Source organism: Bison bison, unplaced genomic scaffold, assembly GCF_000754665.1.
Source record: "Bison bison bison isolate TAMUID 2011002044 unplaced genomic scaffold, Bison_UMD1.0 scf7180017864236, whole genome shotgun sequence".
Lineage (NCBI taxonomy): Eukaryota > Metazoa > Chordata > Mammalia > Artiodactyla > Bovidae > Bison > Bison bison.
In genome coordinates, this window is record NW_011494808.1 from 2,882,438 (window position 1) to 2,897,958 (window position 15,521).

A 15,521-nucleotide genomic window follows, 5' to 3' on the forward strand; every position below is an offset into this window, starting at 1 on the left:
ATCACAGTTCAAAAGCATCAATTCTTCAGCGCTCAGCCTTCTTCACTGTCCAACTCTCACATCCATACATGACCACTGGAAAAACCATAGCTTTGACTAGACGGACTTTTGTTGGCAAAGTAATGTCTCTGCTTTTGAATATGCTATCTAACTTGGTCATAACTTTCCTTCCAAGGAGTAAGCGTCTTTTAATTTCATGGCTGCAATCACCATCTGCAGTGATTTTGGAGCCCCAAAAAATAAAGTCTGACACTGTTTCCACCATTTCCCCATCTATTTCCCATGAAGTGATGGGTTGCCGTTATCTCTTGGTGATTGTGAACAGCTGCTGCTGTGAACGTGGGTGTGCAGATGTCTCTGAGGCCATGTTTCCCATCCTTTTGGGTATATACCCAGAGGTGGAATCGCTCCATTTTTTGAGGAACCTTCAGACTGCTTTCCACAGTGGTCGCACCATTTTACATTTCCACTGACAGTGCACAAGGGTTCCAGTTTCTCACGTCCTTGCCCACACTTGCTACGTTGTTTTTACAGTAGCCATCTTCATGGTGGTGCGACTCAAAGATCAGAGGAAGTAGACACAAAAACCAAGCTCTTCTTTCCTTCCTTTCTTTCTCTCTTTCTTTCCATTTTCATTGCCAGCACAGCTACTAACATCAACTACCAGTGTGGGGCAACCATGTCAGCCTCCCCACAAAGGAACCACAAACCATATATCTATTTCTCAGGCCAACCCTGCAAAGTAGGCATTGGTCTCCTATTTTACTGATGAGAAAACTGATGCTAAAATCCTGTCACTAGCAGGAAGCAGAACTGGGATGTGAGTTAGGATTCACTCAGGTGCTCACCCATCCCCGAGACCCATGGTTGTCACTCAGGCTCTTGACAAGCACACACTGTCTTTTTTGGGGGGGAGGGTTCCACAGCTTTTTTTTAAAAATTAAGACTTTAAGTCTCCTTATCAACAACATCCCCACCAGAGTGGAACATCAGGTACAACTGAGGAACCCACAGTGACATGCTGGAATCATTCGAAGTCCACAGTTTAAACTAGGGCTCACTGTTGGTGTTATATGTACTATGGGTTTAGACAAATTGACATGTGTCCATCATTAGCATATCCTATACTGCCCTAAGATACTAGCATATCCTTAGGAGCCCCTGGTGGCTCAGACGGTAAAGGGTCTGCCTACAATCGGGAGACCCGGGTTCGATCCCTGGGTTGCAGATCCTCTGGAAAAGGAAACGGCAACACACTCCAGTACTCTTGCCTGGAAAATCCCATGGACAGAGGGGCGTGGTAGGCTACAGTCCATGGGGCTGCAAAGAGTCAGACTGACTGAGTCACTTCACTTTCACTTTTCACTTTCATGAGAAATGTTGGTCTACAGTTTTCTCATAAGGACTTTGGTTGTGGTATTAGGTTAATGCTGCCCTAACAGAATGAGTGAGGAAGTATTCCTTTTGCTTCTGTCCTCTGAAAGAAACTGTAGGCAAGTATAATTTCTTTCTTAGAAGCTTGGTAGAATTCACCAGTAAACCCATGTGGGCCTGGTGCTTTCTGATTTGAAAGATTGTTAATCATTGACTTAATTTTCTTAATAGATACAAGCCTATCAGGTAGTCTGTTTCTTCTTGTGTGAGTTTGGGCAGGTTCTGTCTTTCAAGAACTGGTCCATTTTATCTAGCTTATCAAATTGGCGAACATAAAATTATTCATAGTATTGCTTTTATAGTATTATTAACTTTTTTTTATTGTCCATAAGATCTATAGTGATGTCTACTTCTCCATTTCTGGTATCAGCAATTTGTGTTCTCCTTTTCCCTTAGTTAGCCTGGCTAGAAGCCTATAAATATCATTAATATTTTCAAAGACCCAGCTTTTAGTTTCATTGATTTTTCTCCATTCATTTCCTGATTTTAATTTCATTTATTTAGCTCTAATTATTATTTCTTAACTTCTGTTTACTTTGGATTAAGTAATAATTTGCTTTTTATTTCCTAGGCTGGAAACTTATTGATTTTACATCTTTCTTCTTTCCTAGTATATGAATTCTGGAGAAGGAAATGGCAACCCACTCCAGTAGTCTTGCCTGGAAAATCCCATGGATGGAGGAGCCTGGTAGGCTGCAGTCTATGTGGTCACTAAGAGTCAGACAGGACTGAGTGACTTCACTTTCACATTCATGCATTGGAGAAGGAAATGGCAACCTACTCCAGTGTTCTTGCCTGGAGAATCCCAGGGACGGGGGAGTCTGGTGGGCTGCCATCTATGGGGTCTCACAGAGTCAGATATGACTGAAGCAACTTAGCAGCAGCAGCAGTATATGAATTCAATGCTATAAACTTTTTTCTAAGCATTGTTTTTGTTGCTTCCCACAAATTTTGATGTGTTTTCAATTTCATTTAGTTTAACATATTTTAACATTTCTCTTGGCATCTTCTTTGTTTCATATGTTATTTAGAAGCGTGTGGTTTAATCTCCATGTATTTGGGGATTTTCTAGTAATCTTTTGTTACTGATTTATACACAGTTGATCGATGGTCTGTTTTGCTCAAATACGTCCTTAATGATTTCTGCTGCTGGATCTATCCACGTCTCCTCTGTCTGAAATCAACACAGTTACTCCTGCTTTCTTTTAGTGTTAGCATGCTATACTTTCCTTCTTCCATTTACTTTTTGTCCTTTTTTAAATAACTTTTAAGCTGTGTTTTTACATTTCAAGTGGGTTTCTGGTAGACAACAGCGAGTCGAGTTGTGTTTTTTGATCCACTCTGATAATCTCTTGTCTTTTAACTGGTGCATTTGGATCACTGAAATTCAAACTGATTGCCGGCATAGCTGGATTAGCATCCACCGTATCTGTTGGTGCTTTCTATCTGTTGGTGCTTTCTATCTGTTGTCCTTGTTCTTTGCTCCTATTTTTGTCATCTGCCTTTTTCTTCCCCCTTCTGTTGTTTTAACCGAGCATTCCATATGATTCCTTTTTCTCTCCCTTCTTCGCATATTGGCTATACTTCTTTTTTGCTAACTTTCTAAGATGGTTGCCCTAGAGCTTGCCATATATACCTAGGATTAATCCAAATCCCCTTTGCAATAACATTATTACTACTTTACTGGTAGTGTGAAAGTGTGCAAGTGTTCGCCACTCAGTCGTGTCTGACTCTTTGCCACCCCATGGACTATAGCCTCCCAGGCTCTTCTGTCCATGGAATTCTCCAGAATATATACTCAAGAATACTGGAGTAGGTTGTCATTCCCTTCTCCAGGGGATCTTCCTGACCCAGGGATCAAACCCAGGTCTCCCACATCGCAGACAGATTCTTTACCATATAAACCATGTAAGTTAAGTGTAGATAGCTTTAAAAAATAACCCTAGTTCCACCCTTCCATCCCTTGTATCATTGCTACCACTCATTCACTTAACACAAGCAGACATAAGTGTGCACACATGTGCACACACACACACGTAGCTTAATTCAATTATGGCCTCAGAGCAGACACTGTATCATTTCTATTTTTTAAAATTTGTTGATGTTTTTATATATTAAACTAAATATGTATATATATATAACATATACATAAACATATAATTGACTACACTATTGGTTTTATTGTTCTGAAATAATTCTTATTTGTTAGATCAATGAAGAAGAAGAAGAATTAGTTGTTCTTTTTACCTTCACTTAGCCCTTCTTTGGTGTTCTTCCTGACTTTATGTAGATCTGAGTTTCTGACACATTATTTTCCTTCTATCTAAAGAATTCCTTTGAACATTTCCAGCAAGGCAGGTCAGCTTTTCACAAATTCCCTCATTTTTTCTTTGTCTGAGAAGGTCTTTCTTTCTCTTGAAGACTTCCTTTCACTTTTAAAGGACTTCACAGGGTACTCAAGTCTGATTTGGTGGGATTTCCCCTTCACAAACTATTTCACTCCACTCTCTTGATTGCAGGGTTGAGGGGAAGTCATATATAATTTTTATCTTTGTCTCTCTATATCTATAGATACCTCTGTATCTCTGATTTTTCGAAGTTTAAGTCTGATGTGCCAACGTGTACTTCTTGTGTATCTGTCCTGCTTGGCGCTCTCTGAGCTCCCTGATCTGCGGTCTGATGTCTGACATCAGCTTACAGAGACCCTGCCACTGCCGTGACTCAGGCAGGCACCTCCTGTGTTCCTTTCTTTCCGTCTCCTGCTGCTCTTCTCATTACGCCGTGCCTTTTGTAGTTCCCGGGTTCCTTCAGTGTTCTGTTCTGTGTTTCTTCGATCTATGTTCTCTCTGCTTTTTGAGATTATATGGACACACCCTCAAGCTAAGAGATTCTTTCCTTAGCTGTGTCCAGTCTACTAATAAACCCATCAAAGGCATTCATCATTTTTTTAAAGATAATTTTTTTTATTTATTTATTTTTGGCTCTGCTGGGTCTTTGTTGCTATGAGGGCTTTTCTCTAGTTGTGGCCAGCAGGGCTACTCTCCAGTTGCAATGCACAAGCTTCTTACTGTGGTGGCTTCTCTTTTCGGGAGCACAGGCTCTAGAGCATGGGCTCAGTAGTTGCAGCTCTCAGGCTCTAGAACACAGGCTCAACAGGCTCAGTTGCTTCATGGTATGTTACATCTTCCTGGCCCAGGGATCAAACCCATGTCTCTTGCATTGGCAGGTGGATTTTAAACAACTGAGCCACCAGGAAAGCCCCCTGCGTTCTTCCTTTCTATTACAGTGTTTTTGATCTCCAGTGTTTCTTTTTGGTTCTCTTAGGATTCTCATCTGTCTGCTTACCTGTCCATCTAATGGATGCCTATTTTGTCCATCAGATACCTCAGCATATGAATCATAGTTGTTTTAAATTTCCTGGTCTGATAATTCTAACATCTCCCCCATATCGGTTCTGCTATTTGCTCTGTCTCTGCCAGTTGTGTTTTTCGCTTTTTGGTGTGCCTCGGAAATTTTTCTTGATATGCAGATGCGATGTCTTGGGTAGAAGGAACTGCTGTCAATAGGCTGTTAGTGATGTGGTGGGTCTGGGGAATGGAGAAGCCTTCTGTGGGTCCTTTGATGACCCCTTTGATGAGGTCTTGGTCTCTCACTGAGACTGTGCCTCTGAGCTGTGAACTTGGCAATTGTTTCTCAGTATTTCCTCCCTCCTTATGTGAGACAGGATGGCTGGAGTTGGGAGTTTACCTTCTCCGGAGGGGAAGCCAAGGGCAGTCTGGAGTGTGTTTCTCCTTCCAGGTCAGTTAGCCTGTAGTAATCCCCTGCAGGCTGGGCTCTGGTGACCCGGTGTCTCCTGAGTGCAGCCTGGCTAAGCACACGATCTCTGTTCTGTCTAGTGGCTGCTTTCCTTCCCCCCCAGGGCAGGAGGGATTCCTCTTCCCTGATACTCACTGTTAGGGCTTCTGGATAGTGGGCCCCCCCTACCCTGGGTCCCCCAGAGCCTTAACTCTACTTGTCCCCCCTGAGCCTCCAGGGCCCATTGCTCCAGTCCAGGATTCCATGGCCCTCAGCACAGTATCCACTCCTGAGTCCCTCCTCCAGGACTCCCTGCATCTTTGCCTCTCTGACCCTGGGGGCAGTGGTTTGTCCTGTGCTCTCCTCTCCCTTTGAGATCCAAGAAGAGTTGTTGACTTTTCAGTCTATTTGGTTTTCGCTTGCTGTCAGGATGTAGTGATAACTCCCAAGCTCCCTACAGGCTTTGAATGACGCCTGTGGTTCCAGCCCACCCTCCACAGTCTGGAGACCGAGTCACAGAGAGCTGTCTTCCCACGTTGGCGTCTCTCTAACTGCGTGGCCCTGGGCAAGAGTCACATTTCTGAGCTTCAGATTCCCGGTCTCTGAGGGGTATCACTTAGAACTGCAGGCTTCCCTGTGGCTCAGACGGTAAAGAATCTGCCTGCAGTGTGGGAGACCCAGGTTCGATCCCTGGGTAGGGAAGATCCCTAGGAAAAAGAGAGTGGCTACCCATTCCAGTAATCTGGCCTGGAGAATTCTTTGGACAAAGCAGCCTGGCAGGCTACAGTCCATGGGGTCACAAAGCATCCCACATGACTGAGTAACTAACACTTTCACTTCCTTTCACTTAGGACTACAAAGGACTGTTCTGAGTAGGCCTGGAGTAAGTTACAAGTGCCTCAGCTCTGAGGACTGGTACACACTTAACACCCACTTGTTGAGTAAACAGAAGCCCCCTCCTCACTGCTACACTGTTATTTCTAAACCTTGCTTTCATCAGACTACATCCCTGCTCAAAAGCCTGAAGATCAGCCTCCAAACTGCAAACAGCTGCTCTACACTCTGGCCACCTGCGGCAGCTACCGCCTAGACTCTTCCTTGGCCTTGAAATGCTGTTTTGGGGTGTTCTGTTACTTTCCCAGGAGTATGCCTTTCTTGTCTCCTTAACTGGAACTTAGTTCTAAAGGAAAGGGATCCAATTCATAACGTGTTGCTGGTACCAGGCTTTCCATAAATAATTTGTGATAAGGAGGAGGAAGTGGGCTGGTGGCAGAGGGGAGTAAAAAATTATTAAGAGAGGACAGAACATAGTGCCCCCAATAAAATAAGATGGCAATGCCTAGGTGATGCTGAGCAGAACATAATCTGTCCAGGCCTCTTTGTGTGGCTAGAAGACATCTTTTAAAAAGAACAGAAGCGCAGCTGCACATGGTGTAAAATGGAGTCATATAACTGGGCCAAAAAAATATAATGATGAAAAAATAAATAAAATAAAAAAATATATAAAATGATGGCACATTTCCCTTGTTTGGACGGAAACATTAGGCTGCATAATAACTATAATAGTGAAAATGTCTGGACATTGATTATGGGAAAGGACTGTTCTTATCTTATTATATAAGCACCTCCCCTTAATCCTCATAGAAATCTCCTGTGTTGGTACTAGTTTTACCCCCATTTCACAAATTGGGACACCGAGGCTTTGGAAAATTCAGTGACTGATCCGGATGCCTGGCCAGACTCTATGCACTCCTACACATTCTGGCCTGCATGCCCAGCTGACCTGAGCTCTCCATGCTCTTGCTAGTGATTCTTTCTGGAAAACCCACCAGGCACACTCCTGCCTTGGCCTTGCAGTGCTTTCCCCTCTTCCGGAAGGTTCTCCAAAGATGCCGTCATAGCTGTGCCCTCAGTCCCTGCAGGTGTCCCTTGGGGACCCTCCTGACTGGAGCGGCCATCCAGCACAGCGGCCCCCGGGGTCTCCCACTTCCCCCTTCTGACACGAAACGCGGTCTGCTCCACTACAGGAGCTACTTGCTCACATACGACCCTTGTACAACTTGGGGGAACCTGGGTACTTCTCTCTCTGCCTCAAAACCAAAAGGCACTGATGCCAAATGGCACTGGACTCCGGCCAGGGTAGGAAGCCGGGACAGTTTGGGCAGAATGAGGGCTCCAAGCCCAGCTCTACTGATTCCACCTGTTGTGATTTCTGACCCCAGGCCAACTCTCCCTGCATCTGGTTCACTCAAAGATCTACGCGATGAAGATGCAGGTGCTGCACTTGTGGACAAAACCTGGCGTTGGCACAACCCGGGCGGTTGCCACCCGCATGGTTCCAGAGTGGGCCAGGTATCTGCTGTGCCCGCCCCGCCCCCTCACCCTCGACCCCCGCCCCTCACCATCACCAGGCCCCTCCCCTCACCCCACCGCTTCACAAGACCACGCCCATCACCCATCCCCACCCCGGCCCCGCCCTGACCCGCCCCCGCCCCGCCCCGCCCAAGTTCTGACCTCACATCATTTCCGCCATGCGCGAAGGAGCCGAAGCAGGCGGTGAGGACCTGCAGGAAGTGGAAGAGCAGGTGCACCTCGGGTGAGTCCTTCTCCTCCTTCTCCTCGTCCGCCGGGTCGTCGCGCGGCGGCTCGGGCTCGGCCAGCGGGGGCGCCAGCCGGACCTCCACGCCGCCCTCCTCGGCCTCGATCTCCGCCTCGGCCACGGCGTTGCAGTAGCTGGAGTAGCTGTCGTAGCGCAGCCGGCGGCGCGAGTAGGCCACGGCATCGGCCACCAGCTTCTCGCTGTCCTCGGGCGCGGGCGTGTCGCCGCGGCGTGTGGCCAGGCCGGGCAGCCCGCAGATGGCCGCCGTGTAGCACGTGTAGCTGTTGTTGCGCCGCAGCTGCCGCGGGGCCCCGTCGGCCGGCCGCTCGTCGCGGATGCGGTGCAGCAGGTCCTTGTAGAGCCCCGAGTCCTTGTGCACCGTGTGGTACACGTGGCCGTCGGCCCGCGCCGTGCCGTCGAAGCCGAAGGTCCCGTTGGATACGGGCGACTTGGTGGTGCCGTGCGTCATGGACAGCGCCCGGCCTGTGGGGACAAAGATAGATTGAGCCTGGCCTGCGGGGACAAGGGGCAGACTGAGCCTGGCCTGAAGGGGACAAGGGACAGACTGAGCCCGGCTGAAGGGGACAAGGGACAGACTGAGCCCGTCCTGCAGAGACAAGGGACAGACTGAGTCCACGCCTGGGGTGCTGTGGGGCCACCATGTCAGCTCAGGAAGGCTGGACAGTGAGGGTTTTTGCATTTTCCCACCGTACTCTTTATTTTCCAACTTGACTAAGCAGGCCATGCAGTATGGTAAAAATAAAAAGGGAAACTTGGAAACATACAGCAAAGGGTAAAACTAACAACACGGCATGGCAGTTAAAAGACGATGCTGCACTCTCCTAAAATGCGGAAGCACTCTTTCCTTTTCCAGGAACGGGTAGGAGGAGGATCCGTATCAGGAGCTTATTTTATAGAAAACTTGCCCCATTTCCTGTGAGATACACACTCCAAGTGCTCCTTAAAAATAGGACACAAATGAACCCACCTATGAAAGAGGAACAGTCAAAGGGAGAGAACAGACCAGTTCTTGGGGCAGGAGGAATGGAGGAGGGATGGAGTGAGAGGCTGGGGCTAGCAGACGTAAGCTCATAGGAGGGATAAACAAGGTCCTACTGTACAGGGAACTATATTCAATATCCTGTAATAAACCCATAATGGAAAAGAATATTTTTAAAAAGCATGTGCATATATATATATATATGTATACACACACATATATCACTTTGCTGTACAGCAGAAGTTACCATGCTGTTTAATCAACCATATACTTCAATTAAAAAAAAAGGCTGGTGGACACAGTCAAAGGCGGTCTGTCAGATCAGTTGGCAGAGATCATTCTCTTTCTTGGCCAAGTTGCAGATCCGGCCTGGACCGAGGTGCCAGCACCCCTGCAGGGAGGCGGGCCTGGCAGAGGCAGGAGCTGGCCCATCACTGTCCACAAACACTGTGGGAGAGAGGACCCCCGCTATGGCCCTGATGGTTTCTGTGATTCTCTAGTGGGACCACCGCCCCGGTTCCAACGTCAGCTTTCTCTCTGCATCTCCCAGGAGGAAGGTGTTTGTATACAAAGCTGGATAAACTGATACTCCAATCTCCGGCAGTTAGTTGACTGCATGTGGAAGACACAGGTGAGGGGCCCAGAGATGCTGCTGGGAGACTGCAGGTAAATGGCTCTTGGAGGAAAGTCACGGGACAGGAACAAGCCTGGTCTGGGACTGACCAAACCCTGGGCCCTTCAGCCCCTGCGTTTTCTCTGGGGACACTTGTGTGCACTGGAGCCTTGTTGCCACATGCAGGCCAACTGTCCCCCCAAAACTGCCTCTGCCGCGTGCCACCCCAGCCCCCAGGGACTTACCATATGGGGCCCGGGGGTGGTGACCCCCCGACATGCTTTCTGAGGTCCCCGAGGGATCCGCAGCTGAGCCCGTGAGGGGGACAGTGCTGTCATCGTGAGCCTTGGCACCTGGCAGCTCTTTAAATACTGGGGACTCCACTTCCTGAATTTTATTGAGACTTTCATCAGAGGCTCTTGATAAAGCACATTCTTTTTGTAATTTGCCTGAAGAAAATAAGAGTCATAACTGAAAATTTGGGAAGAGAATTCTTATTTTTGACAAATGAATATAAAAATAAACATTTATCGTGATACTTTCATACTTTGGGAACAAAAAATAAAAGGGAAAATAAAGTGGACAATTCAATCTGGGAAACAGGCTAGAAAATTCAGCTACGGAGGGAAGGATGGAGGCTCAGCCCTGAGTTATCTTATCCAAAAGCAACAAAAAAGACAGGATTAGATCTGATTCCCAAGGTAAACATTCTGTAAATTCTACAACCATCTAGACCGGCCTTCTGTTTTCTTAAACTGACCTCAGAATCACTGAAATGTTTATCCTTTTTGTCTTCATAGATACTGTTAGGGTCTGTTTGCTTTTCTTCTGTTCAACAAGAGACTGCGCTCAGATTTCCTCAGGTCACCAAGTCTTAGAAAACAAGTAAATCATTTTCCTCAAAAGGAACAGAGAAATTCTGCTTACTTTGAAAAATCCTCTACTTTCAAAAGAAACCAGGGATTTTCAAAAAGTGGATTTGAAGCTGGAGTGCACTCTTGGTAATCAGATCTGGTATGTGGATTCCTGGTCTTGCTGCCTCACAGTTCCCTGAGGAAACAGCTAAGCTCTAACCTACCCAACCGACACGGACACGGTCTTCTCGGTTCCTCTGCCGGATACACTCATGCATCACCCTCGTTTCTGTATTTACCTAGATAGATCACTTCAGTCTCTGTCGTTGTTGTTGTTCAGTCACTCAGTTGTGTCCCGACTCTCTGCGACCCCATGGACTACAGCACGCCAGGCTTCCCTGTCTTTCACCGTCTCCCAGAGCTTGCTGAAACTCAGGTCCACTGAGTCGATGATGCCATCCAACCATCTCGACCTCTGTCGTCCCTTCTCTTCCTGCCCTCAATCTTTATACCTCTATCTCTATATTTATCTAAGTCTAAAAGACAGATTTTAGAAAAAAACAAAAACTAAGTTTGTTTACTACACGGAATAAATAAAGGTACACACAGGTTTCTGACCTCAAGCTGCTTACAGTGTAGATGAGAAAAGTTAATATCTGTAAAGATTATAATAACAAATTTTTTAAACTGTGTTTTTTGGTTTGTTTTTTCTTGTTTTGGGCCACACTGTGCAGTTTGTCGGATCTTAGCTCCCCAACCAAGGATCAAACCTGGGCTTCTGCAGTGGAAGCATGGAGTCTTAACCACTGAACCATCAGGAAGTCCCCCCAAAATGTGTTAACGTATGAAACAGGTATTACCATTTTCTGTATTTTATAAATGAGCAAATTGAGGCCCAGAGAGACTGAATCACGGGGCTGAAGGTCACTCAGGCGGTAACATGCAGTCAGTTCACTGTCCACGCCCTTAGCTATAGTCTGTATTTAAATGAATAGAACAAGGTACCTATATGTTGAAATGTCAAAATACATGTCATTGGCCAAAAAAAAAATCTCTTTGCAAGCCAGACTGGGTAGTAATGTCATTTTCCTACTGTAACATTACAGCCTAAAGGTGGGAGCGAAGATTTCATGGTCCATAACTCAGGGAATTAGTGCAGGACAGGGAAGCCTTGGCGTGCTGCAGTTCATGGGGTCACAGAGTCGGACACGACTTAGCAACTGAACAACAACAATCAGAAAAAGCTTTAAACATCAAGAGCGTTCAAGTTTAGTTTATCACTCCCACTGGGGTTAAACCAGACAAGCAGGATGTTTAAGGTGGGGGGGTGGGGTTCCTTCTCAACCAAGAGCAGGGAGCGGCTATCCAGGAGAGGAAGCAGCAGCTGGATATGAATCCATCATAGTGTGAAATCGCTACTTAGTTTGAAGTTGTATGTACTAATGTAGTGTTTTAATTATTAGTTTTTAAAACTTGCACGTGGCAAACTGGCTCTGTGTGTGTAGAATTCTGATTCTAAAAAATGTCTAGGGATCTCACTGGCGGTCCAGTGGCTGGGACTTCACCTCCCAGTGCAGGGTACACAGGTTCAATCCTTGGTCAGGGACCTAAGATCCCCACAAGATCCCACGTGCCTTGTGGCCAAAAAAACCGAAACATAAAACAGAAGCAATATTGTAACAAATTCAATAGACTTTAAAAATAGTCCACATTAAAAAAAAAAATCTTAAAAGTCCAGATTCCTGTAACGCCTACCCCTATAGTCAGGCCCTCTGCCCCAGCCCTTGACAACTACCGTCTGGTCTCTGTCCCTACAGATGTCACGTAAACGGAACCATAAGACGTGCTTCTGAGGCTGGCTCCTCCGACGTGGCACGATTAACGCGCTTGAGGTTCATCCATGCTGGTGCAGGCTCAGCAGCCCGCTCGTCTTCCCTGCCGAGCAGCAGTCTAATATGTGGATGTATTTATTTCCATAAATACGTGTGTGTTTGTTCTGTGGATAATCCAGGCTTTTAGTTTTTGGTGATAGCAAATACAGCTGCTACAAATATTCATCTCCAGGCTTCTGTGTGAATTTAAATGTGCGTTTCTCTAGGGTAAACACCTAGGCGTGGGTAAGTGATTAACCTGATAAGAAACCATCAAACTCCTTTTGCGTTCCCACCAGGAGTGCATGAATGAACATTCCAGCCACGCCTCATCCTTGTCAGCATTTAGCACTATCCTTTTTTTTTTCTTAAAGCCATTAAAATAGATGTGTGGGAATACCTCATTGTGATTTTAATCTGTTTCTGATGTCGAGCAGCTTTTCATGTACTCATTTGCCATTCATGTATATTTTTTTGGTGAAACAGCTATTTAAGTTTTTTGTTTTAAATCGGGTTGTTTTCTGAGCTTTCTTCATATGTTCTGAATACAAGTCCTTTGTTAGAGGACTTGCAAACACCTTCTCCCAGTCTGCAGCTTGTCTTTTCTCTTAATAGTGTTTCTTAGAGGGCAACGGTTTCTAATTTTGATGAAGTGCAATTTACCAACTTCTTTTATGAACTGTGTTTTTGGTATCAAACCTAAACATTCTTTGCTCTACCCAAGGTCCCAAAAGTTTTCCTCTTTTTGCTTCCAAAGTTTCATAGTTTTCTATTTATACTTATGATGCATCTTGAGTTAATTTTTTTTTCCCCAAGGTGTAAGGCTTTAGGTCAAGGGTCTTTTTTTGGCATTTGATGTATCATTGATTGTATCAGTGATTTTCAGCAACTGACTCTGTTGAAAATCACTTGGCCATATTTGCACGTCTGTTTCTGGACTTTATCCTGTTCTGTTAATCTAGGTGTTTATCCCTTCGCCGGTTCCACACTCTCCTGTAGCTTTTTGTGGCATGGGTCCTTCATCTTTACTCTTCTCCAAATTTGTTTTGGCCATTCCAGTCCCTTTCCCTATAACATTTTTTAAATTAATGAATTGTTTCTTTTTGGCTATGTTGGGTCTTCGTTGCTGAGTGAGGGCTTCCTCTAGTTGCACCGACGGGGGAGGCGGGGCGTCCCTTCATTATGGCTCACAGGCTCAGCTGCTCTCGGCATGAGGGATCCTCCTGGGGTCCCGTCCCCTGCAATGGCAGGCTGACCACCAGGGAAGTCCTCCATATACATTTTTAAAGTGACCTGTCTAAATCTACAAAATATCCTGCTGGGATTTTTGTGCATTAAATGTACAGATTGATTTGAGAACGGACATCTTTCCGGTATTGAGCCTTCCCATTCATAAGCATGGTAACGTCTCCTCGGTTGTTCAGTTTTTCTTTGAAATGTGGGTTTCAAATTCAGATATGTCCGGATCAAACCATGATTGTAAGGTACACTCTGAGGCCAAAAGGAAATACTTCTTTTCTTTTGTGAGCCCTGTAAAGCGTGTGGCCATAAGGCTTGGAATTCAGGCATGTTGCCAGTGACAGGAAAGTAGCTGCTGCAGTTTTCTAAGCCAGGATCTTCTTTTTTAAAAAACTGCTTTCACAGAGGTATGATTTCCGTACGATGAAATTTATGCCTTTTAAAATGTGCAGGTAGATGACCTGTGACAAACGAATACAGACTATAACTACCCCCCAATTAAGACAGAGTCCTGCAAGGGTCCCTCCTGTGCCTGCAGAGCTCTGTTTTCTGTCCCTAAAGTGCCCTTCTGTCTCTAAAGCCCCCTCCTGTCCCTGCAGAGTCCCCCCACATCCCCTTCTGCAGTGACTCCAGCAGCCACTGGTTTCTGTGGCTGTGGACTGGTGCCCTCTGGAGCCCTGCAGGATGAGTTTGTTTGTGCGTGGCTCCTCCTGGGAGTTCGCCCTCTTCATTGCTCCTCCGCCCTCTGCTGTATGAAGAGTTTGGTCATCCACTCACTCGTTAACGGGCCTGTGGCTTGTCTCCACTTCTTGGCTAGTATGACTTAATTTGTGTACGAGTCTCACTTATTCTCTTGGATAAACACCTAGGGGTGGAATTACTTAAGTCATATGGTGAATGTTTGCTTAACTTCATAGGAAACTGCTAAACGAACTTTTCCCATCGTTGTACCAGTTTTTGTTTCACCAGAGATGCGTGGGAATTCCAGTTATCACACTCAGAATCTGCTCTTTTTACCTTTCACCATTCTTGAGGGAGGGCAGTGCTATGCTGCTGATTTGCTACCTGCCGTTACCCACGGCAACGAGGACCTCATTCTTACCAGGATCCCAAGTTATCCAGGAAAAGTCTGAGCCAGAAAGCAGGCAGGCGCCCTGAGACAGGGCCCGGCCTGACCGTGGTCGTGTTCCCTCTGGCACTTAGGGTCACGGTGCATGATGCCTGCAGGCTTAGGAATCAGAGCCTTTGTGCAAATCAGAAGAACAGAAGAGCACTTACCTGTTATCTTCCTCCGCATCCACGGACACACAAAGAGCCACACGAAGAGGGCGAACAGCAGCGCGACCCCGAAGGAGATGAGGGCAATCGCCCACATGGGGAGGACCAGGCCCATCACTGGGGACAGAGGGGACACAGCTGTCACGGGACACGTCTCCAAGGCCGGGTGTGACATCCCCACTCCTGCCATGCGCCGGCCCTGAAGTGCATCATCTGGATTCTGTGTTTAATAAAACTCAGCCACAACAATGTGCTAGACTTCTTCTAGGGAACAAAGTCTTGTGTTTAAGACACACGACTGGGACTTCCTGGGTGATGCGGTGGATAAGAATCCACCTCTCAGTGTAGGGGACATGGGCCCCTGGTCCAGGAAGACTCCACATGCCTCGGAGCAACTAAGCCTGTGTGCCACAACGACTGAGCCCATGCATCCTGCGGCCCGGTTGCTCTCGGGCACTAGAGCTCCTCAAGAGAAGCCACTGCAGTGAGAAGCCCATGTACCACGACAAGGAGTAGCCCCTCTCCACAAGTAGAGAAAGCCCACGACGAAGACCCGACGCAGCCAAATAAATGAATTATAAAATTGTAAAGAAATAATGGAGATGTACTATTTGCCTTGTGACTCTGTTGTTAACTCAGTGAGTAAGCTGATCATTAAAAAGTGACCAACTTGGCACAAACGACATATTAAGTTGGGAATAAACCCATTTACAGTATTATCTCAATACCTAAATTCCCGAGTGGACAAACGGGGGCAAGAAGGGGTCTGTCTTCCCTCCCGATGCCCGCCCCCGCCTCCCCAGGGCAGCCCGTAGCCCAGGACTGCAGCGGCCACAGC

The 15,521-nt window shown here is 46.5% G+C and overlaps 1 protein-coding gene across 4 annotated transcripts in view; it reads right to left on the reverse strand.

Moving 5' to 3' along the window:
• SLC20A2 (solute carrier family 20 (phosphate transporter), member 2) overlaps positions 1 to 15,521 on the reverse strand; it is a 115,035-nt gene that overhangs the window by 13,901 nt on the left and 85,613 nt on the right. For all 4 annotated transcript variants that reach the window (XM_010846385.1, XM_010846386.1, XM_010846387.1 and 1 more), the window contains 3 exons: positions 14,684 to 14,800; positions 9,687 to 9,890; positions 7,744 to 8,311 (listed from right to left, as the gene is read on the reverse strand). In XM_010846385.1, the coding sequence (XP_010844687.1) occupies positions 7,744 to 8,311; positions 9,687 to 9,890; positions 14,684 to 14,800 (889 nt within the window). The remainder of the gene's footprint in view (positions 1 to 7,743; positions 8,312 to 9,686; positions 9,891 to 14,683; positions 14,801 to 15,521) is intronic.